The sequence below is a fragment of the Ceratotherium simum genome, chromosome 35 (genome assembly GCF_057802395.1).
Source record: "Ceratotherium simum simum isolate JZ-2026a chromosome 35, ASM5780239v1, whole genome shotgun sequence".
Classification (NCBI taxonomy): domain Eukaryota; kingdom Metazoa; phylum Chordata; class Mammalia; order Perissodactyla; family Rhinocerotidae; genus Ceratotherium; species Ceratotherium simum.
Window position 1 is genome coordinate 9,325,072 of NC_141934.1, and position 23,478 is coordinate 9,348,549.

The following is a 23,478-nucleotide window of genomic DNA, read 5'->3' on the forward strand; positions in this document are numbered from 1 at the left end:
GGGAACATCTATAACTTGAAGATGTTTCTTTTTCTGCACAAGTCTTTTTGTCTAAGATAGGTTACTTATAAATTATTACAGCCCAGAAATGGTTTTTGTGTTCTTTTTCTCTTCACACGGAGAGAAACATATAACTCCAGAGAGAAAATACCACTTGAGCAGTTGGAGAATCCTTAAAAAAAAAGTTCTGCTTGAATATCCATCAGTGGCTCCTCGTTGCCCTCAAGCTAAAACTCACATTCCTTAGCATGGCATTCAAGGCCTTTTGGGCTCTGACCCCTGCCTGGCTCTTCCGGAAGCCTTATCTCTCCTGCTCCACACTTCTACCTCCTCCCAAGCTCCAAGCAAACTCAGCTGCTTTTCTACAAAGTCCTAACTCGTTATGCCTCTGTGTCTTTGCTTTGTGCTGTTCTCACTGCCTGAACACCATTTCGTGTCACATACACACCCCCCCACACCCTTCTTTGCTGGACCACTACTTGGTGCCTCCCATCCGATCATCCCCTCCACCTTGCAGGCCTGAGCTAGATGCCCCTCCTTGATGTCCTGTGGCACTGATCATAATGGGTTATCATTGTCTGTTTACTTGGCTGTCTTCTAAGTAAACAAACGGTTCTTAATCCTTGGAGAGGGCTTGTCATAACTGTCTGTGTCTCCAGCACCTGGTGAAATGTCTGGCACATAGTAGGTGCTCAGTAAATGCTCAGTGAATGAATGAATGAATATTGCATTGAATTGTCAGGGATCCTTGACTCCTGAGGAATTCAAAGCACTTTCCAGGTGATCTCCTGCGCATCCTCATGTCACCACAGGGGGGTAGGGAGAAATCTAACCAGTGGTGGGATTAACTACTCTTGAACTGTTGTTGCTGCCACCCAGCCAGCCACCAGAGTGCCTCAGGGCCTCCAGAGATCTGGGGGTTGGGAAGCAGCAGGGAGGTGCTGGTGGTAACCACTCTCCCTGTGTAGTAGTAACAGTGGCTAACGTTTATCAAGCACTTGGTGGTCTGGGCAGTGCTAAGGGCTTTGTATGTATTGACTTGTTTTAGCCTCACAAACCAGTCAGGTATATAATGTGTAATTCTCATTTTACAGTTGTCGTATGGTTGTGCCTGTTAGTTGTATAGACTCCAGGAGAGCCTCTGTGGCCACCTTTCCTTTCCCAACCCTTTGTTCTTAGATTGTCTCCTGTTATTTAATGGAGTTCAGGAGAGGCTTGGCTGTGGGTCCAGATGCCTAAGTCTCATGCTTTTTGGGTCTTTCAGCTTGGGCCTGACTTCTGACCTCCATCAAGAGGGTCTCCCTGAAGCTAGGAGGCCTCTTCTAGTTAAGATTGACTCCATAATGCCCCAAGTTGATCATCAGCGGGATGCATTAGTCACTGATCACCCAGGTTACCATCTCTGTGGATCCTGAGCGGGAAGATGGTAGATTTGGAAGTCAGATCTCAAAACTTTTAAAACCAACCCTTCAGTGTTCACGTTTAGCACTGAAAACTTTCCTTACAGCTGAGCTCTCTAGAGGAATAGACTTGAGTGGCACATACTTTTTACTACACCCTAATTGTTTTTAGGGTCTTAAGCATATTGAGAGTGAAATGTCAAAATTTCATTTTAGCCAGCTGTTGAGTCTACTTCTGTGGTCTTCATTCTCTGATCTCTAAGGGGTGGGTGGCTGGATGTTGAGACGCTGAGGACAGAGACTTCCTAAGTCCAGCATTCATTCATTCAGTCTTTATTCAGCCCTGTTTTGTGCCTGCCACTGGGCTGAGTGATGATAGGTAAACGAGCCAGACATAGTTTCTGCCCTTGGGTTGCCTACTACATTCTAATGGGAGAGAGAGACGAAGAAATAGAAAACAAATGTAATGATAAGAAAAACTGATAAGCTATGAGAGAAGCAAGCATCGCAGCCAGAGCCTGTTAAAATGTAAGTCAGATCTCAGGACTCCTGCGTCAGTGGCCCCCAGCTTGCTCAGAGGGAAAGTCAGAGTCCTTACCTTGATCTGTCAGGCCCCTTCCATTCTCCTCTGACCTCACAACCCACTGTCCTCTCGCTGCTCACTCAGCTCAAGCCACTTCACCTCTCTGCTGTTCCTCAAACAGGCCAGGCACACTCTCACCTTTTCACTGTTTCTTACGCCTAGAAGGCTCTTCCCCAGACAATGTCACCTGTCACCTGCTCAAGGAGGCCTTCTGTGGCCACCCTGGTTAAATTTCAACCTCCCAAAACCCTCCGCCCTGCTCTGTGTCGTCCTTCCCTGCTCTCTTTTTCTCCACAGCATTTATCACTATCTGAGATACTATATATTTTACTTATTGATCTTGCTTATGGTCTCTGTGCCTCATTAGGATGTGAGCTCCATAAAGGGAAGCATTTTTGTCTGTTTCATTCACTCCTGCATCCCCAGCATGTGGATCTGTTTCTGGCGTGTGGGAATATATGAGTAAGTATATGAGTAAGAATTCTAGGGGTTAGGGACAGAAAATACCTACTTGAGATAGTGCGTGCAGGGAAGGTATCTTTGAAGTGATGTCATCTAAGCTGAGATTTGAAGGATAAATTGGAGCAGCCACTATAGAAGCTGGTGAGGATAATCCAGGGAGAAGGATCAGCAAGTACAAAGGCAGTGAAGAGCTTCACAATTAGAGGAAAACAGAGGGCGGCCTGGGGGCCTTGAGGGTTATAGGCAGAGGGAAGGGCCTAGCCGTGCTCACATCATAGCCTGTGTCAGAGCTCCCTCCTCAGCCCACCCCCAGCATTTGTACCCCTGCCTTTCGCAGTTCTGGTCCCTGAGCTGATGCCTGGGAGCAGGGGATGGTGGTCTGGCCTCACTGAAGGAAGTGGCCTGAACATTTCCTCCATTGGAGATGTTGCCACCTGATAGTCTTCCCTTTGCCTTTCTTCTCTCTCTTATCATTTATTTACTTGCCTTCCATTTATAGGCTGTAAGATGGGCTAGGGGGTCGGGTGTTTTCAATTCCGATTTTGTTCAAAAAGCTTGACGGCCGGAACAGATGTAGCTCTGATCCTGGCAAACCCTGGGAGTGGAACATTGGGAAGCTGCACTCCAGCTGAGGTTGGCTTACAAAACATGAAATGTCCCTGACAGGAGAGTTGAGTACTAGCCATTCAAACATTTATTGAGCACCTGCTGTTTGCCAGGTACCATCTAGGAGCTAGGAATACAGTACGAACAAAATCTCTCCTCATACAATTCACATTATAGAGAGAGAAAAAAATAATATACATTTGATACTATGTTGTTTTTCCTTTTGAAGAAAAAACAAAAGGAGGAAAGAGGGACAGGAAGTGGAGGGGATTGGTTGGGGATGTGCACAATTTTAAATAAAGTGGTCAGAGGAGGCCTCAGAGAGAAGGTGACGTTTCAGCTGAGACATAAAAGAGGTACGGGACTGAGCCATGAGGCTATCTGGGGCAGGAGCCTTCCTGGCAAAGTGAACGGCACATGGGAAGGCCCTGACGTGGAAACATGCCTGTTGTGTTCAGGGATCAGCAAAGAGGCCCGTATGGCTGGAGCTGAGGGAGTGGTGGGGAGAACAGTGGGAGAAGAGTTCAAAGAGGTAATGGTGGGGAGGGGGTGTGGGTGAGGGAGACAGAAGGGGGTGTGCATCTCATACGGGGCCTTGTAGGCTATGAGGCCATGGTAGGGACTTTGGGTTTTACTCGGAGTGAGATGGGGAACCCTTGGAGGATTTCGAGCAGAGGGGTGCTGGTGTCTGACCTAGACTGTAATAGGATCATTCTGGCTGTTGCTGAGACGGGTTGCCAAGAGCAGTGTGGAAGCAGCTTTGGTAGCAATCTCAATGGGAGGGGTTGTTGGCCTGGGGCCAGGTGGTAGTGATGGAGCTGGTGAAAAGTCACTTTGTGTTTCTAGATTCGGTAGACCCAATAGGATTTGCTGATAGATTAGATGTGAGATATTGAGAGAGTGTGTGTTGTCAAGGTAACTGAGGTTTTTGGCCTGAGAACCTGTTAAAGATGGTGTTGGCAGTAACTAGATAATGAAGACTGCGGGAGGAGACAGTTGGGGGCCAGGGGGAAGCAAGAGGTCAGTTTTTATCTTGTTAAGTTTGAGCTGCCTGTTGCCATATGGACATTCAAGTGGCGATGACAGTTAGGCAGTTTGGATATATGTAGATGATACTTGAAGCTGTGACACTGGATGAAGCAAGATAGTGTCGTGTGGAGAAAGGAAGAGGTACCAGTCCTGAGCCCTGGGGCATTTCAAGTGTTGAAGGAGAGGGAGAGGAGGAGGAACAAACAAAGGAGACTGAATCAGTGGGGTAGGCGGGAGAGCAGAGAGCATGGCATTCTGGAATCAGGGGAAGAAAGTGTTTCGAGGAGGAGGGAGTGATCAGCAGTGTCAAGTGCTTGTCAGCATGAGATTTGTCATATGATAGGATCACTGCATCTTCTGCAGCAGGGTCCAGCACCCTGGCGTCCAAGGCCATCTTTGAGTCTCATCCTTCCTTGCCTAACCTCATCAGCTCCTTTCCCTTCCAAGTCCTTGCCTTCAGCCAGGCAGGGGGTCTCACAAACTCCTGAACACGCATGCTTGTTTTGGCTTTGGATAAGTTATTCTTCTCTCAGTGTCTCTAATTCCTCACTTTTAAATAGGTTACCTTGAGAATTAAATGAGACGGGGGCTATAAATTACTGAGCACAGAGCCTGAGCCCCAGCCAGTGTTGGTGGTGGTTTAGTTATTCTCAGTTCACTCCCTGTTATGCTGGTTGTTGTGATTCTTCTCCATGTCACCCTTGCCCCTCCCTTTCCAAATCTGATGCACCTTTTCATGTCCAGCCAAGCCCCTCTTCATCTAAGAGGGCTTCCTTTGATGCTCCACCTATCTCAGAACTCTCCTCCTCTGAGCTTTGGTGTCAGTTACCTGCAGGGCATGATCACTCTGCTGTTCACCTGAAGTCCTTTACCTGGCCTCTGAATCTGTAAGCGCCCTGTGGGAAAAGACTGTCCTTTGTCTATTCTGTGCTTGCTCCCGTGTGCGGCACAGTCCCAGGCTTGGAGCCAACGATGCTTCACACTGTTATACGTGCTGAATGGATGGCCACAAAACTTGATAGGTTTTCGGAAAGTGTTCCCATTATATAGATGGGAAAACTGAGATCACAAGGAGCTTTGTTTTGTAGCTTTGGCCTCTTTCTTCTCATCTTGATTAATTTAAGGATTGTTCAGAAGAAGCCCCTGTTACATTTTTTTTTCCATTCCAGAGGAACTTGTCTTTTTCTCGGCAGCAGATCTTTCCACACATTACTGCTTGTAGATTAGTTGAGAACTGGCACATGATTCTAGAATTCAGTTCTAGAGACTTGGTGCTGATATCAGAACATTTGCATGTGCCATTTGCCTGCCTTTAGTTCCTTTTCACTTTGAGGCTTTGCTAGTGGGTCTCAGGAGATTGACTTTGACTAATCAATTTTTGTCCAAATCCCAGGAGGCCAGTAACTCGGCGAACTCCTCCAGGCAGGCGTTTGCTAGGCACGTTACCAAACTTGACATTCCTGTTGTCCAGGAATGAATTGGGTGGCCCTAAAATAACCTGTAATTCAACATTCGAGGGATGTGTGGCAACATATTTCACGTACCCTTTAGCCTAGAGAGTGTGTATTTCTCCTTCATTCAGAGAGGAGGAGTTGCCTCGCTGGACAGAGTGGGACATGTGCGACTTCATTATGGGGCAGGGATAGAGTGTCAGCACTACCGTTTTCTAGCCGTGTGACTCCAGACAAATGCCTTGACCTCTCGGGGCTCCCGTTTCCTCATCTGCCAACTTGTGATGTTATCAGTCCCTTCTTTACAGATGACTGTGGGGATTAAGTTTGAAGCTCTTTAGTGCCTGGCCCATAGTGCACATCTATTTGCCATCATATTACCACTGCCACCTTCATTCCGAATTTCATGCCAAGCCCAAAGAACACAGCTTATTTTCTCATAGTTATTGAGCTGACTTGAAAGAGCCTGTGTGTGGTTTGCTTGTTTGGTGACCATGTTGTCTCAGAGAGAAACTGAGAAACAGAGAAATCTGGTTTCTCTACTGCTGACTCACTTTAATCTTCGATTTGGCTTTACCTGTTTCCCTGTCTGTTTAGTACTTACCTGTGAGGACCTTTTCCTTTTTAAAAGGAGACTGTCAGACAGGTGAGGAATGGTGAGTAGAATTACTGGGTCTTGAGTAGAATCATTGTCTCTATTAAACTCTAAATCATGGGATCAGGGACATAATCCACAGCACAGAGTAGGGGAATGTTTGTGAAATAAATCAATCTCTGCCCTTGAGAAGGAACTGAAACCACAAAACGTGTGGGATGATCAAAGTTTGGCTTTTCTGTTCCAAATGAAGAAGAAACAGTGACACCACCCTAGCCTCTTTTATTCACTCTTCCTAGCTTAGTCTTGACTGTCCTTGAGCTGGCATGTGCCTTGGAGCAGGTTTCTGAAAGCTGTTCATCAGGCAAGGGTTTAACAGTGACAGCTTCAGCACTGAAGTTGAAAGTCACCAACACAGACTTTCAGGGATCAGTTTGCCCTGCCCGACTATGCTCGAATTCAGAGATGGGTCTTGGCAGCTGGATCAGACCTCAAATGTCTCTTTCCCCTTTTCCTTTCCTAAAGCCGCTTATCTAGCTGATCTCACAACACTGGTTGTCTGACTGGTTAATTCGTTGAGTGCCAATGGTGTGCAGTGAGCTATGTTAGTGCTGCTGACTTAAAGCTTCTCATCCAATTGCAGAGCATGGGCTGCTCTGACATGAATCATTGCCCTGAGACTAGAAAAGTCCTTTCCCTGGCCATTGGCTGGCCATTTGGGGAATTGCTTGGCTTGTTACTGTTTTCCTTCCTACTGAAGACATAATAAGGTTTGCTGGCCTTGGCTGCATTCTGAATTTATTTTCTCTTTTGTCCCCCTGGAAACATCTTCTGTCATGCTCTGAGAATGATCATGCTCCATTTCCTCTTGTTTGATAACCCAGGAAGAATACTCATTGGTGAGGAAATGGGTTTCTCATCTAGCAGAGAATCGTAGAACATGAGATGTGGGAGGGGCTTTATCTGTCATTTAATAGTTTGTTCCATGGAACTATGGGTTGTCTGAAGGGCTCCTGATGAGGAGGGGGAGAGGTGGGCATAGTAGAGTGAGCCAGGCTCTAGGCCCCCTACCCCTTACTTCAACCAGAGCAGTTCCACTCTTGCTTTAAACAGTTTAAAAGCAAGGAGGGACTTGAAAAGCCATTGATCTGGTTGAATTCTCTTGTTTGACAATTGGAGAAAGTAAGGCCAAGAGATGGGGGGATTTGCCCAGGGTCACACAGCTGTTGGTAGCAAGGCTAGATTTCTTGGCAGCCATCTTGGCATTGGATCAGCCTTGCCATATTTGTTGAAAGTTAACTGCAAAGCCTTATCTTCCTGGTTTGCCAGTCGTCACTGTCTGGCACTCATCAGGGAGTCCTCTTGTCTTGATCTGTTATGAGCCCTTGGTTTTTAGCTTCTCTGGGAACCTGTCTTTTCATTTGTTTTGCCAGCAAACATTTGGTGAGCTCCTGGAATGTGCCGGGCATAGTGCCAGTCACTGGGTTGACAGCATTAAACAGGGCAGATCACAAATTAGAGTCTTGAGGAGGGCTGTGGAGAAGTCCACGATATGATTGAGTCAAATGTGGGGAGGCCTCTGCCTCCCTGGGTCCAGAGAATGCTCCTCTGGGGCAGCGGTGTTGGAGCCGAGACTGAAGGATGCGCCCAGGAGTGGGAACAGTGTTTTGGATAGATGCACCGTTGTTTTCTAAACTGCATTATATTTAAAGAGGTGATACATGCACAGGATATAAAATTCCTGAGATACAAAAAGGTGAAGGATGGAAAATCAGTCTCTCACCCCATCCCTTGGTAATCCAGCTTCCTTTCTGGAGCACATCACTGTTGACTTTTCTTGTTTACCCTTTCAAGGATAGCCAATGCATTTGCAAACATGGATATTTATGTTTTATTAATATTCATATTTTTCTTTTTAATAGAAATGGTAGTATACTACATATACTTTTGCTTGTTGCCTTTTTCACTAATATCTTGGAAAGCTTTGCATACAAGCACATTTAGAACTGCCTCGTTCTTTTTTATAGTTGCATAGTATTCCGTATGTCTATAAGCCGTGCCATGGTTTTTTAAACCAGTCCTCCATAGAAGAATATTTAAGGTGTTTACAGTATTTTGCTATTGCAAAGGATGCTACATGAATAACTGTGTATACATAGTTTTGTACATATAGAATAAATTCCTAGAGGCAGAATTGCTAGGTCAAAGGGTAAATACCTTTGTAATTTTGGTAGCTGTTGCCAAATTGCTGTAGAGGTTGTAGCAATTTAGACTCTCACTAGCATCATATGAGGGGATCTATTTCCCCACATCAGCACCAACATGGAATGTTATCAGACTTTTGGGTCTTTACCAATCCAGTAGCTGATGGATGGTATTTCATTGTAATTTCAGTTTCCATTTCTCTTATTATAAGCAAGCTTAAACCACTGTACTTCGTTTTCTGTGAATAGGCCACATCCTTTGCCATTCTCCTGTTTGTAGTCACTTTTCATATATTAAGGAAAAGAGGCTTTTGTCTGCAATGGGACGCAAATATTTTTATGTGTGTTTATCGTATGTCTTTTGTTTTTTTATTATGTTCTTGGCCATGCAGGAAAACTTGATTTTTATTTTTTTTTTGTGAGGAAGATCAGTCCTGAGCTAACATCCGATGCCAATCCTCCTCTTTTTGCTGAGGAAGATTGGCCATGGGCTAACGTCCGTGCCCATCTTCCTCTACTTTATATGGGACGCCGCCACAGCATGGCTTGACAAGTGGTGCATCGGTGCACGCCTGGGATCCGAACCTGTGAACTCCGGGTCGCCAAAGCAAAGCGCGCGCACTTAACCACTGCGCCACCAGGCCGGCCCCAAAACTTGATTTTTGTATAATTTAATTCATAGATCTTTTAAGTCTTCTTGATTTTATGTCATACTCAGAAAGGCTTTATTTCTTCTGGAGTATGCAGTGTTTTATTTTTCTTCTGCAGCATTGGGTTTTATTTTGTTATTAAAAAAAATTAATGTTTGTATAGTTTACACCAAGTGAAATGCTCAGCTCTCAAGTGTACAGTGTGGCCAGTGTACAGTTTGGATCAAGATGGGCCAGCCTGGTGGTGTAGTGGTTGAGTTTGGCGCACTTCGCTTTGGCAGCCCAGGTTCACAGGTTTGGATCCCGAGTGTGGACCTACACCACTCATCGAGCCATCCTGTAGCAGTGACAACATGCAAAATAGAGGAAAGATTGGCATAAATGTTAGCTCAGGGCCACTCTTCTTTAAGCAAAAAGAGGAAGATTGGCACAGATGTTAGCTCAGGGCCACTCTCCCTCACACACGTGATAAAGAAGACACAGATCATTTCTTTCAACCCTAGTGTTCTTTCGTGCCCCCTTCTGTCAGTCCTTCCCACCTAGAAGCATCCTCTTCTACTTATTCTAGAATTTCATATTTACGGTGTTGATGTTTATACTCATCAACGTGCTTTCATTCTCACGTTATTCTCTGTCAGAAGAAATATGTAAAGTAAGTAGAGCAGCAGGTGGTGAGATCCCCATTTTCAAGAGGCGAAGTTGAATTACAGAGATGAAGTAAACTGTAACCTCAGTTCAGTACTCTTTCCTTTAAAAATTATTATTGTTATTATTAGCAATTTTGAGACCTTGGAGAAAAGTTGAAATATACTCAATACTCATTTTCTTAATGTATTTCTTGCAGATTTAAATTCATTTTATGAGCTCAAAACACAAAGGTATTCTTTCTCTTGTTTATAAAATTACATTTAGATATGTGAAGACTCAAAGATTTGAAAAGTGTTGAAGTCTTTTTTTTTTTTTCCCTTAAATGTAACCCTAACTCCAGTGGCTAAAATCTAAAGTCAGCTGGGAATATTTTTATGAGTTTTTTCCCCTTCCCTTTTCTTCCTAGGACTTCATTTTTCCATTCTTAGATTACATTACATCTTTGTCCCTGGCCAGTATGTCAGTGATTCTCACCAAGGACTTCTTTATAATTCTAGAAAACTACTCTATTTCAGGCTTTATTACTCAGTCCCTTTTCTTTAAGCCTAGTGGCAGGGGGAAACAGGCATGTCAATAGAATTAAAAAAAAAAAAAAGTGAGATTAACAGGAACTGGTCCTAGGATTGTGGCATCAAAGTCATCTTCTGAGGATGGGTGTGGGAAGGTAGACTTAAGGTAGGGACAGCAGCAGTGGCTCCTCAAAGACAAAACCAGTCCTTCCAGGTGTGCCCCTCTTTTAATTTGGACTGTGCCATCCCCTTGAGGCATTCCTTGGCCTATAGATACTGAAATTAAGGGGTATCCCAGCCCAGAATGCTGTCTCCTTAGCAAGAGTGACTCATCACACTGGCCAGAGCAGTTTCCAAACCAAAAATTCCTTCCAATTACTGCTTTTTTTAATGCACCCTGCCACTTCCAAAGATGGAATCCAAACCCTAAGTTTTTCCTTGCCTAAATTGGCTCCCTGCTTCCAAAGATGGCTCATGTACACGATCAGATTCATCAAAATCTTAGCCCCTTTGGCCTCCATTAGTAGGGATACAGTGTATGGGGACAGCTGAGCAGTGCCAGGGAAAGCACCCGTCTTTCCTGTGGCATCTACAAGTCTGAGCTTTTTCCGTTCCTGCAGAGAGAATGAAAAATCTCTCTTGTGCTGACATCTAAGCGGCAACTACAGAGAAAGGACACAAGGAGATAGCCTCCCTCAGTAGATGAACAAGGTGCAGTTGATCTTTCACCGTGAAGTGAGGTTTTTTAGATCTGTGCTCTGGGGTGACTTTGCAAAAGCATTTTCACTTCTCCCCACCTCCCCTTCCTTCTCTTTTAATTTCCTGTATATGAAACAACTTCAGAGGGATACGATTTCAGCATCCTCAGTCCCGTTGGGCCCTCTGCAGAGGGATATGCAAAATAGACGCTGCAGAGAAAAGAGGCAGCCAGTGCCAGCGCCCTGGGTGGCAGTGTAAGTTTGTGAGTAGTTGCTTAGCACCTGTGAAAGGAAGAGTGTCATCAAAAGCTCGTTGCGGTAGGGGTGTCAGTGGCTGTGGTGATCTAACTACTGACCCTGCAGCTCTGTTGCTTTTTTTAATCCCCCGAAAGAGAAGCTTTCCCACCCTTTCCTCCACCTGGCATACAGCACAGATCTGTCGCCAGCAAGTTGTGTTCTGGGAATTGAGGGCCCCCAGATGTTGTGCTGTGCCTGCAGATAAGGGGAAAGTCTCTGACAGCCTCCTCTACTGGAGAAGGAAGAATTTCTGGGCAGCGCTGAAGTTAGACATCTAAGGTAGTTTTTACTTTGTTCACGTTGATTTCCTTCTAGATTTAATGGTGAAGGGGTTTATATGTTACTTTCTGTGATTGTTTTGGCCTGTGATTTTTAGCCCCATTTGCCTTCATTGACCCCTCTTCTTAGACTAAACTTAGTCTTGAGAAACAGGGAAACCTGTTTTGGATACCTCTGCCGGTTTTGCTCACGCCTGTGGCTTCTGAAGCCATGCAGCCCTTTATTGTGTGACAGACATCCCATTATCTCATTTACCTGCTCATTCTCAGCACTCCAGAAAGAACCTCTAGGTTTGTGAGGTTTCTCTAAGAAAATGGCTTTATATGTACTCAAAAGAAAATTATTTTTAATGTAAGTAAACTCCTGTAGGGAACGAATGCCAAATAGTTACATAACAGAGCTGTCAGAGAGCAGGCTGAGGCTCCTGGGATTTTCAGGGCTCCCTTTTCATTTCTTTCAACAAGTATCAATTGAACACTGGCCACGTGTTAATTGGCTATGAAGGGGAAGGATGGATGGAGCTGTGGAGCAGGCCGACGTGGGTTCTCCCTTTGTGTATCTGTCCACAGCCCTGACTCCTGCTGCCAGGACCTGCTAGTTAGAGTCTCCATGGTGGGTCTGGCATCCTCAGACACAGCAGTCTCTTGTGTGCTTTCCCACAGCTCCCACAGGAAAGTTCCATCATCCCTTTTCAACCTTGCAAAGCAAAGTAGAATTGTGTCTTTTTCTGTATAACTGTTATGTCAGCGAAGCCTTTATTCCTTTATTCTAACAGGATCCACAAAGGATTTAAGGCAGTCCTGGGACAGTACATATTGTTTCCCATTGATTACTGAAACAAAATCTATGGGTGTCTCAGTTGGAGAACAGCCCCAATGCCATCCTGTCATAAATACAAGCTTAGCCTGGAAAAATACAGTTGAGCTGGAGAGGAGCTATGTCAGCTTTGTTTCCAGAGACTTTTGAAATGATCCTTGATCTCTCACATCCATCCCACCGGTAACCTTCATCTCGTCCCCCCGTAGTAATGAGTTGAAAGAAGATGTTGATGGGTTACATGTTTGAGTCTCTTCCATAGAGGCAACAGAAGGAACAAAGTGAGTGAATTTCCTCCATTCACATGTCTGTTTTTCGGGTTGTTTGGTTTTCTGTACCATTAAAACAACAGGAAGGACTAGAAGGTGGCACTGAAAGTCTCCTGGTTTTTTGGACTGAGTCCTTAGCCACTGTCAGGGCTCCATCTTCCCTCTCAGATGGGGGAAGCAGAATTCCTTCATTGATAGAGCACAGGTGCTAAGCTCAGATAGACCTGAGATGGTCTCCCAGTCCACTTATTTACAAGCCATGTGACCTTCTGCAATTTACTTAACATCCCTGAGCCTCAGTTTCCTCAGCTGTAAAATGGGGTTAAAAACAGTTACCTTATTGGTAGGATTAAAGAGATAATATGTATAAAGCTCCTGGCTGTAATAGGGGATCGGTGAAGGGATAGCTTCTTAATATATGTTAGAACAACCCCAGGAGCCTCTGCCATGTGTCTAGGATACTTGGCTCCTGTGTAGCTTCTTTTATCTTTCATCTGTTGACCAAGGGGAACTATTGAGGTTACATAGCAGGTGCTCAGTATATGTTTATTGAATGAATGAGGGGGCCCTGGTACTTTCTTTGTCCTATTGCCTTAGAATAGCACTTCACAGTGTGAGTATTGCACTGGGAGATGTCCTCAGAGATGCTCTGAGAAAACTGGCCAGTTAGATTTGGAGAATGCTATAGAGTGTGCAATGTGTAGATTCTAGCCTTCTTTAGAGATGAATAGTGCACATCACCATTAGAGAAGCTCTGAAACGTTGGGGAGAGAAGAAACTTCCCCAGCTTTTCAAACTTGGCATTTTCCAAGCTCATTTGACCGTATTGGGGTAATGATAGTACCTCCGCGAGGCTGTGATGAGGGTTTAGTGAGTGAAGGGATGTGAAGCACCTAGAACAGTGCTGGGCAGAGTGAGCACCATGAAGGGGCATCTGAGACTGTGATTGTTGAGTGCTTTTTAATCTGTGGACTCTTCCAGAGTATTTAGCCATTCTCTTATGATGGGCTAGGTTATTTCCAATAATGCATTGTTATGGACAGTGCTGCAGTAAAACCCTTATATTGTTGTGCAGATATTTCTGTGGGGGAGCTTCCTAGAAGCAGAATTGCTGGGTCAAAGGATATGCACATTCAAAAATTTGATCAATCCCTCAGAATTCCCTTCCAAAATCTGATCAGCCATTATCTAATAGTTCATTTGCCCAGTAAAGAGATAAGAAGCTATCTTCCTATGCCACTTGTATGCTGGATCCTTCCCTCCTCCTGTGCTCCGTAACTGAAAATGAAATGGAACACAATGGAAAGTCACCCCTCTCTTCTATCTTGCAGAGTCTGGCCACAGATAAGAGACCAAAATGACTGACTCAAAATATTTCACCACGACCAAGAAAGGTACTGTATATTTCACTGTGGGGTCTTGTCCTACTCTTTCCCCTGCCTGACCCTTCTGCTTGCTCCTTTCAAGGGTGGGGAGTAGGGTGGGGGTGGAGGCCTAGAAGTGAGTGGTGGGAATTACCCAGAGCATCTTTAACCTTGTGGATCCAGAAAATTGAATTGTTGATGATGTAAGAAATTGACCACTTCTTTTAGAACTCAAGAAGGGAAGAGCATTAGCTCCAACTAAAGCAAAAACCCTCTTTTGTTCTCCATGGCTTAAACTTGTTAAATATGATGTTTTTTCTTAGAGGAAAGAAAGCATACAATCTTATCAGCAGCCCCACAGTGATAAGTGTGTGTGTGTCTGGTCCTTATCCATGGGCCCATATTTTATGTGATTGAAGTCAGAGTTTATATCCTGTTTTTCATTTGACATTATCATAAACATTTCCCCATAGTTCTAACGACTCAGGGTTAGTCTGTTGAGTTGCTGCACTGAAATTTGCTAAGCTAGTCTTATATTGTTGAGTATTGTGGTTGTTTCTGCTTTTCGGGAAATGGAGGTTGTTGTAGTGGCTGACAAATGTGCTTTACCCCTGTAAGCATCTTTCTGACTGGCCCTTCCTTCCTCCCTCCTTCCTTCCAAGTGAGATTGACACATGCTTGCTGACCAGATGAGAAGAGTCTGTTGTTGGGTCATCTGAGCCAGGACCTGCAGTCTGCCCCTCATCAGCCATCTCACTTATTGGTCCAGCCAGTTTTTATTGAGCACCTTCCATGTGCAGTGGAGGAGACAAACAGAGTCTCTCACCTGGCTTTGCTTGCAGTTGAGCAGAGAAGACAGGCTATTAAGTAGTAATCACACTAAAGGGCGGTGGGTGCTGTGATAAGGGAAGTGCAGCAGGCTGTGGGAGGACCCTGGGTGGAGCTAGCTAGCTAAAGGGGGCTGTGGGGGAGGGGAGGGGAGGGCAGCAAGTGCTCTGCCCATGGCACCTTCAGGGAAAGGAAAGCAGTTGGGCACAACTTACTGAAGAGTGTGATGGAAGGTTGGAGAGGTGTGCAGGAATCAGTTGTGCAGGGCCTGGTGAGCCAGGCAGAGGGGGTGAACTTAGTGCTAAGTGTATCGGGATGTCAGTGGTGGGGTTTTTTGTGGGTGTACTTTTGAGGAGAATGTCTATAGAGGGATGCCTGGTTCCAAATCTGGCGTCAGTGATGGTTTTAAGCAAGGGAAGGTCCAAGGCAGGTTCTAATAAAGGATTGAAGAGGTTGAAGCTGGGCTGTGGGGGGAGGTAGGCAGGGAGACCAGTACCACGGCTCTGATGAGAGATGATGGTGCCTGAGCCAGGGGCGTTGGGGGGATGGCACGGGGATGGAGAGGATCAGATGCCTTGTATGAGACTGAGAAGGTAGGTGTGGTGATTGATGGGATTTGGGGCCCATTACAGGAAGGAGACATTTCAGAAGCAGGCAGATCCCCTCACCAGCCTTCTTGGGGCCAAGGTGACTCAGGCCTAGATCCATCAATTGACGGCCAGTTGTACTGCATCTGGCCAAACGCTTTGAGCAAAGCAGGGGCAGCCCTGCAGCAGGGAGCAGGTCAAAGTCATCACGGTCTGTTGGATCCCACAGGAGGGAGACCCGGCCACCTCAGTCTCTTGGAGGAGAAGGGCTTGTGTTCCTTCAGCACAACAGAGCCATGAATTTGAACTGCAAAGTCTGCAGATTCCTCCTGGCTCCGTTGAGCAATATCCTCAGTGTGGCCTTGCCCTGGGCTCTGCTGTGTGGATTGTTCTTAATTAACCTTGTTTGCTGTCTCTCATCTCAAGTTCTTTGGTGAATACCACATTGTTTAGTCATGATAAAAGCTTGCTAGTTTTCTTTTCTCCCAATCTTGAACTTCCTCAGCACTTCCCCCCACATGATAGTCTCTGCTTCTCCCCCACCCCAAGTAACTTGAGAGGGAAGCCCAGGACTCTCCTTCTACAAAAGAGGGATCCAAGACAAAGGTCACATGGCAAGTTACTATTAATAGTGGCCACCTTTAATGCAGACCACTGAGTGCCAGGCGCTGAGATAAACATTTTACATCTGAGTGTTAAATGAGAGAATTCAATGCTCCAATCAAGGTAGAGAGTACAGACAAGGAAATATGTTCAGAGAAGAGAGGGATGTCCTCAGTCAGCCTGAGCATATGAGCTGTGGAGCTGGCAGACCTGGCTTTGAATCTTGGCCCTACCTCCTCCTACCTGTGTGTTCTTGGGCAAGTTACTAAACCTCTTATAGCCTCCATTTGCTCGTCTGTAAAATGGGCAGAAATGCAGAGTTGTTGTGAGAATGAAATGAGAGGCGTGGGAAGAAGTTAATGTGGCACCTGGCTTAGGGAAGTGCTCAGGAACTGCTGGCTGCTGCTGTTCTGAGGGCAGGAGGCCTGTCTGACTCCAGAGTCTGCCCTCTGTAACCTGTTATTGGGCTTATCACGGTCCTGACTACCTCTCCATGCCAGGGCCTTGAACAACCCTACTTCCTTGTTTGTTTTTTCCAGATCATCAAGTTCTTAAGAACAGTTTATTACGTGCTAGAGCCCTCGTGGGGCAGCTGAATTCCCATTTTCAGAGCTGAGCAACCACTTGTGGCTCGGGAAGTGAAACCCTGAGCGAGCTGTTTTAACTGGAGGTCCTAGGAAAACAGGAAAAGCCTGTGTGTGTGAGAATGGAGCAAATCCTACCCTCTCCCTTCAAACCTTAAGACCCAGATTCCCGTCACACACTACCTTGAGGCTTTGGGTGAGCGTGGCTGAGGAGAACTTTGCTTTCTTCTGTGTGTTTTTACCCATCTGACTAAGCAGGACCTGCCTTTATGCTTTTGGTCTCTCAGACCTTCGGAGCTTCCATGGTTCCTCTCCTCAGTCCAGCGTATCCTCCAAGCTTCCGTCTCGACAGCTCTTCTCCTAACAGTGGTCCACCCAGGGCCAGGGCCTAACGCTGCCCTCAGCTCCAGCACAGTGTCTTACCTGCTTCTCTTCCATCCTTTTGGAAGTTGGGCACTGGGAATCGCCCCCTGGCAGGGCGGGAATGGATTGCTTATGCGTGCTTCCTTTTTTAGGGGAGATCTTCGAGCTGAAGGCAGAGCTCAACAGTGACAAGAAGGAAAAGAAGAAGGAGGCAGTGAAGAAAGTGATTGCGTCGATGACCGTGGGCAAAGATGTCAGGTGTGCAGGAGTGGGCTGGGTGGCAGCTGGAGGGAGGCTTTAGAGCTTGGGTCCAGTTCAGATTTCTCCTTTAGGGTGTCTCTAGGGACCCATGTCTCCCCTCCTATAGCTGCCTTCACAAACCTTTCCAAACAGAAGGTTTTGTTTGCAGAGGGGTCACGAGCTCAGATGCTGATGGAGTCGGGTAGTAATGGAGTGAGTGAAGTGAACTAGGTTGAAAAGGCACCAGGCAATGAAGTGGATGTGGCAGGAACCCTGTAAGAAGCTCCAGAGGGTAGCTGCCAGCTGGAAAAAATGGACCCGGTGTGGCCAAGTCTTCTGGTTTTTAAAAAGAACAGGAAATCTGGATTTTTCATTTTAAATCTGCCTATTTTAGATTGCCAGATGTTATTAAACAAGCAAATAAACATTGCAAATTAACATTGTCCAAGTAAAACACACCTGCAGATTGGATCTGTCAAATTTGTCACCAGTTTGTAACCTCTGGTTTGCATCTGATTGCCAGAGCAGATCATGTGTAGAATTGCTGCCACACCTTTGCTCCTGCTTTTCCCCTGCCTGGACTGTCCCTTTCCCCTTTTCCATTTACACAGCTCGTTTTCCCCTTTTTTTTTTTTTTTTTTTTAGTGAGGAAGATTGGCCCTGAGTTCTGTTGCCAATCCTCCTGTTTTTGCTTGAGGAAGATTGGCGCTGAGCTAACATCCATACCCATCTTCCTCTACTTTATATGTGGGATGCCTGCCACAGCATGCTTGATAAGTGGTGTGTAGGTCCACCCCCAGGATCTGAACCTGCGAACCCTGGGCCACCGAAGTGAGTGCGCTAACGTAAACACTACACCACCAGGCTGGCCCCACGTTTTTCTGTTTTTAAAACCCATTCAAGGTCTCCCCGCTGCTTTCCCTCATCACTTTGGCCATTTGCCCTGAACCTGCAGCGTTTGCTCTGTGTTCCTGTCACCTGGCCCTAATTCTAGACTGTCCTCTTTTTGTGTGTGTGTGTGTGTGTGTGTGTGTGTGAGGAAGACTGGCTCTGAGCTAACATCCATTGCCAATCCTCCTCTTTTTGCTGAGGAAGATTAACACTGAGCTAACATCTGGGCCCATCTTCCTCCATTTTGTATATGGGACGCCGCCACAGCATGGCTTGATGAGCAGTGCACATGTCTGCGCCCAGGATCTGAATCTGTGAATCCCGGGCCGCCGAAGCAGAGCACACGAACTTAACCACTACGCCACTGGGCCCAAGACTGTCCTCTTCTTATGTGTACTTGTGTTTACCCACCCACCACACTGTAAAGTCCTCAAGGGCAGGGACTGGATTTTATGACAACTAACACTTGCACAGTGTTTGAGAGTCTTCAGAACACTTTCAAATGTTTCCCTAGTAGTTCCTTACAATTCCTAAATTATAGTTAATGATATTTTTACTGCCAAAGAAACAAGATAAAGAAGGAGTACAGTGATTTCTCAACAGTCACATGGTTAACGGCAGAGCTAGGACTCACGCCCAGCCCTTCTGAAATCCAAATCCAGGGTGCTTTCGCCCATTTCCTCTCCTCTGTGCCCTCATGGTGCCCAGCCCCGTGCTTCATAGGCCTGGGTGCTAGCATGGAGCAGCTCCCCATCCAGGTCCCTTGGCAGTCTCCCACTGCTCTAGACTTCTCTGTGGATTACCCTATCCCATTGCCCCCATCAGCAAAGGACCTCCTGACAGCACCACAGGAGAAATAGTTCTGCAGAGGGACCTCTTAAAGACAGAGCGGCAAAGGGATCAGGCGTCTGCTGGAAACTGGGCCTCCTTCCAAGTCAGATTCCTTCCAGGACAAAGCCGCTCTCCTTCAACTAGAACACCCCTGTCACCTCCTCACAGAGGAAGCATCGTTGTTGTTCTGTCTCAAACGAGTTTGTTGTGCTGATGTGGCGAGCCCAAAAGAGCAACTCGGCTCATCAGCTGTTCCTCCTCTCCCCTCCTCCTTCCTGGTTGTCACCTTCCAAGGCGATGCGTCACTTCCAGCACTGGCTGAACTCCTGCCTGCTGGGGCTCAGGAAATTCACTTTGACCTCTTAAGTCTCGTGTTGCAGTGTCCTTGCCCGTAAAAGCATGAAAATTGAGAGGGGAGGTGATGGTTCCAGAGACAGAAAATTGGTCTCTCACCATATTTCACATCTCAAGGGGCGTGTGACTTTGGGACTTTGGGGTACCATGTCAGGACTGGTTCTATGCAGTATACCAGTTATTTGACATTTATGAGCCTCAGTATTATCCTCCGTAAAATGAGGATAATCCCCTGGCTTCTCGGGGCTGTTAAATGAGATCAAGTATGTGAAGCCCTTATCGCCAGGCCTGGCGTATAGCACACGCTCTGTACATGCTGGGCTGGTTCTTAGTGCGTGCTTGAGCTGGCCCTTGTGGTGAAAGCAGGACGACCCATCCCTGCTTCCCTACACCCCTCTGGCACCAGCAGCCCAATGTAAGGATCCATGTTAAGTATCAGGGGAAGAAAAACAATCATTTTCATTTATTAACATCTCCCAGATGTCAAGGACCAGATACGTTAAGTATGCTGTCTCCTTTAATTATCACAAGGGCCGTGTGAAGTGGGGTTTTGTTGCCCTTTCTTGAAAATGAGGAAACTGAGACTTAGTGGATAGAGGCATTTTCCCAGCCTCATACAGCCAGCAAGAGGCAGAGCTGGGTTTGAACCAGGTCTGATGGGCTTTAGAGCTCATGTTTGAACCCTCTGAAAAGAATAGAGGACTTTTTTTGCTTTTAAAATCATCCTTTGGGATTCCATTTCTACCAGTAAGTGTTCATGGTAACAAAGCATACTGATGCCCTCCTTTTTACTAGGAAGTGCTGTTATCTTTCTCCATTCCTCCTACCCACTGTCCCCGCCTTTTCAACTTCCTCCATTAGCTGCCTGAAAGTCTTCCTCTTGTTTTCTTCAGCCTTCCCCACACTGACGCCATTGTGATCTTCCAGTGCCCTCTTCCCCGACGTGGTGAACTGTATGCAGACAGACAACCTGGAGCTGAAGAAGCTGGTGTACCTATACTTGATGAACTATGCCAAGAGTCAGCCTGACATGGCCATCATGGCCGTCAACACCTTTGTGAAGGTGAGTGGGAGCTTGGTGAGAGGAGGGGTATGGGTGCTCACTGCTCTATCTCTCCTCAGTCTGCTGGGATGGGGCACTATGGCCCTGGGTAGAAACACTGAGGCTCCTTCCCAGGCCCTCAGACTTCCAGCCTGAGGGCCTCTTCCTCCAGCAGAGGGCTCCCACTCTCTCCAGAAAATCAGATGCTACAGACCCTGCTAACTCATTCCATGTGAGGTCGCCCAAGGCCTGTTGATCCCCGCCTGCCCTGGGGATGAGCCATTGCCCTGCATCATTTGCCAGGTCAGGATTCAGCGAGCGTCTGAGAGCTTCGGTGTTCTCCTTCTAGACTTTGCTTCTCTCTGCGTTTTCTGTCCTTCAGGTTGAGGAGCAAGCAGGGACTTGAATTGTCAGCTCTGTGTGAACCTTAGCTCCCCTAGCCCAGTCGATGTTCAGGTATAGGCAAGTGAGGGTTTTTGTGGCTCAGTGGAAAGACTGAGGGTTTTGGTGCTGGATGGTTGTGAGTTTGAATCGTAGTTCTGCTCTGTGGCTGGGAGAGCTCTCAACCTTGAGAGCCTCAGTTCCCTCACCTATAAAACGGGAACAGTATTGTATGTCTGCTGTGAGGATCAGAGGCGACAGTGCAAAGCCCCAGCAAGTATCTGGCAAATGCTAGGTGCCTGTACATGGCACTTACTTTTGGTGCTGTTGGCCGCAGTTGGTGGGAGATCCCACAGCAGCTGTTTAATGTTGCTCAGCCTGCCCCTGCCCCCGGCCTATGGCTGGTTCCTCTCAGGACTGTGAGGACCCCAACCCCCTGATCCGGGCCCTGGCTGTGCGGACCATGGGCTGCATCCGCGTTGACAAGATCACAGAGTACCTGTGCGAGCCACTCCGGAAGTGCCTGAAGGACGAGGACCCATATGTGCGCAAAACAGCAGCCGTGTGCGTGGCCAAGCTCCACGATATCAACGCCCAGCTGGTGGAGGACCAGGGCTTCCTGGACACCCTTAAAGACCTCATCTCTGACTCTAACCCCATGGTAAGCCACTGCCACCTGCTGTATCACCTCTGCCACCTCTTGGGTCACTTGGGCAGTCTCTTGGGAAGACCTTGGCTTGACCCTGTACCGAGCAGTCCCTAGTTCTTGGAATTCAGAGCCTTGCTGGGTGGACTACTTGTTCTTGGGCCTGCAGTGTTTTGAGCACCATCTTTAGAGTGAGTGGGACCTGGATTCTCTTCTCTGTGCCCTCCCTAATGAGCTGTGCGACCACGGGTAAGCTGCTTAACCTTCCAGAGCCCTCTTTTCTTCATCAGTAGGGTGGAGCTAACTCTACGTGGCTGGGAGGAGTGCTGTGGGCTTAATCTGTGAAGGTAATGTGTCTGGCACGGCCTGGCACACAGTGGGCCTGCAACCAAGTCTAGTGCCCCCCTTCCCCTTCCAGTCACTGTCATTGTCACTGTCTTCTTACCAAGACTATCAGTGAGCTCTGAATGTGAGGTGCTTTTCTCTTGTCCCACATCTTTGCAGGGTTGTAGAGGGTCACTCTTGAAGTAGCATAGCCTGGAGGACAGAGCACCAGGATTTGTCTGGGTTGGAAACTAGTCTCCTCACACACGGCAGTGGCAGCAGTTTGGAGGACAGGTCATCCGGTCCTGTGTAAAGTGAAATGCAGAAACTCCTCTGCCCAGCCATCCCACTCTACTTCCTACAGAAACACTGATCACACCCAGGTGTGGAGTGGCCAGTACATTGGCCATTGGAGCACTGTATGTCACAGGGAAAAGTTGAACACAGTGCAGAACACACATAAAAACAGCTGCTCTGGTGGAAATGGGTTGAGGGCCAGGAGCTTCACATGGCAAGCCTTTCTGTACTCCAGCCCCCATCTGTTCCCAGCAGCCCTGAGGGGCCCTGTAGGAATCTTCTAGCTCTGAGAAGCACAGTTGACAACCTCTGAAGTGATCTGTTGTAGCTGGTAGACAGGGGCTGTGTGTTAGGTAGCTGGGAATGCTTTCTGTTGCCAGGCACTTGGAGCTAGATCTTTCTTTTGTTTCTTTTGTTTTGCCTGTTTTTCTTCAGTGGCGGGTACACTTAGTTTAGTTCGTTTACAGAGGAGTCAGTAGAGTGAATGCTTGGAGTGGGTCTCAATGCTCCAGACCCTGCCCATCAGGTCATATTCCTTTCAGGATATTCAACCTCTGACTGACCAGCATCATTAGCCTCACTGCCCCCTGGCCTGTAACCAGTGCCCCCAGGCTCTGCCCCTTCCACTCTCTCAACTAGGTGGTGGCAAATGCAGTGGCTGCCCTCTCAGAGATTGCTGAGTCTCACCCCAGTAGCAACCTGCTTGACCTGAACCCGCAGTCCATTAACAAGCTGCTGACAGCCCTGAATGAGTGCACCGAGTGGGGCCAGATCTTCATCCTGGACTGCCTGGCCAACTATACACCCAAGGATGACCGAGAGGCCCAGAGGTGAGCAGGCTGCCCCTCGCTTGCCAGCCCAGCCGAAGCTGCTTCTTGGGGGCTCCAACCGTGAGCTGGGCCTCAGGCCTCTAGTGGGCTCCTTCCCGGGGCCTTGCTCCACAGACCATCCTCAGACACATCTCAAGCGAGGCCAGAGCCACGCTGTCAGTAGTTTTGCTTCAGTCAGCTCACTGCTCGTCGTGGGCGCATATAGCAGCCAGGACCTGACCTGGGAGCTGACAGGGACCTGGTCACCTTGGGCTGAGTAAAGGAGGTGGATAACCTCAGAACCACCATTTGATGACTTCTTACTGAGTGCCTGCGCTCTGCTGGGTGCTTCCCACTCCTTAGATAATCCATAAAGCACATCTGTGAAGGCAGTCCCATCATTGTCCCCATTTTACAGGTAAGGAACTCCAGCTTAGACAGGTGGAGGAAATCATGCAGGTCACCCAGCTGGGAGTCTCGTGACTCTTAGTCCTAACCAGCACAGGTGATGATATCCTGCCCCTTTTGCATGCCCTCGCAGCGAGGGGAGGGAGGGAGTTGGCATTTATAGAGTATTTACTACATGCCAGGCACTGTGCTCCATGCTTTCCCTGCATTATCTCCTTTAAGCCCCCAGCAACCGTGTGAAGTCCGTGTCATCACCTCCATGTTCTAGATAAGGAAACTGAGGCTCAGTGGTTTTAACCTGCTTGGGGTCAGTTAGCAGGCAACAGAACAAGGATCTAAATCTTCTGCCTACAAAAGACATGCTATCTTGATAACTAAAAACAGGGTATTTCCCCTTGTCTGTCTCTCCTATTTGCCCCCTTGGAATGGA

At 47.2% G+C, this 23,478-nt stretch overlaps 1 protein-coding gene across 2 annotated transcripts in view; it reads left to right on the plus strand.

Annotated features, from left to right (window-relative positions):
• AP1B1 (adaptor related protein complex 1 subunit beta 1) overlaps nt 1–23,478 on the plus strand; it is a 50,869-nt gene that overhangs the window by 2,468 nt on the left and 24,923 nt on the right. Inside the window, exons 1-6 of one of the 2 annotated variants that reach the window (XM_087423993.1) lie at nt 12,362–12,508; nt 13,828–13,890; nt 16,978–17,083; nt 20,069–20,204; nt 20,980–21,225; nt 22,471–22,661. In XM_087423993.1, coding sequence (XP_087280119.1) covers nt 13,854–13,890; nt 16,978–17,083; nt 20,069–20,204; nt 20,980–21,225; nt 22,471–22,661 — 716 coding nt within the window. In that variant the 5' untranslated portion in view covers nt 12,362–12,508; nt 13,828–13,853. Of the gene's footprint in view, nt 1–12,361; nt 12,509–13,827; nt 13,891–16,977; nt 17,084–20,068; nt 20,205–20,979; nt 21,226–22,470; nt 22,662–23,478 lie in introns of those variants that run through there. The other variant, XM_087423992.1, reaches the window with a different exon arrangement.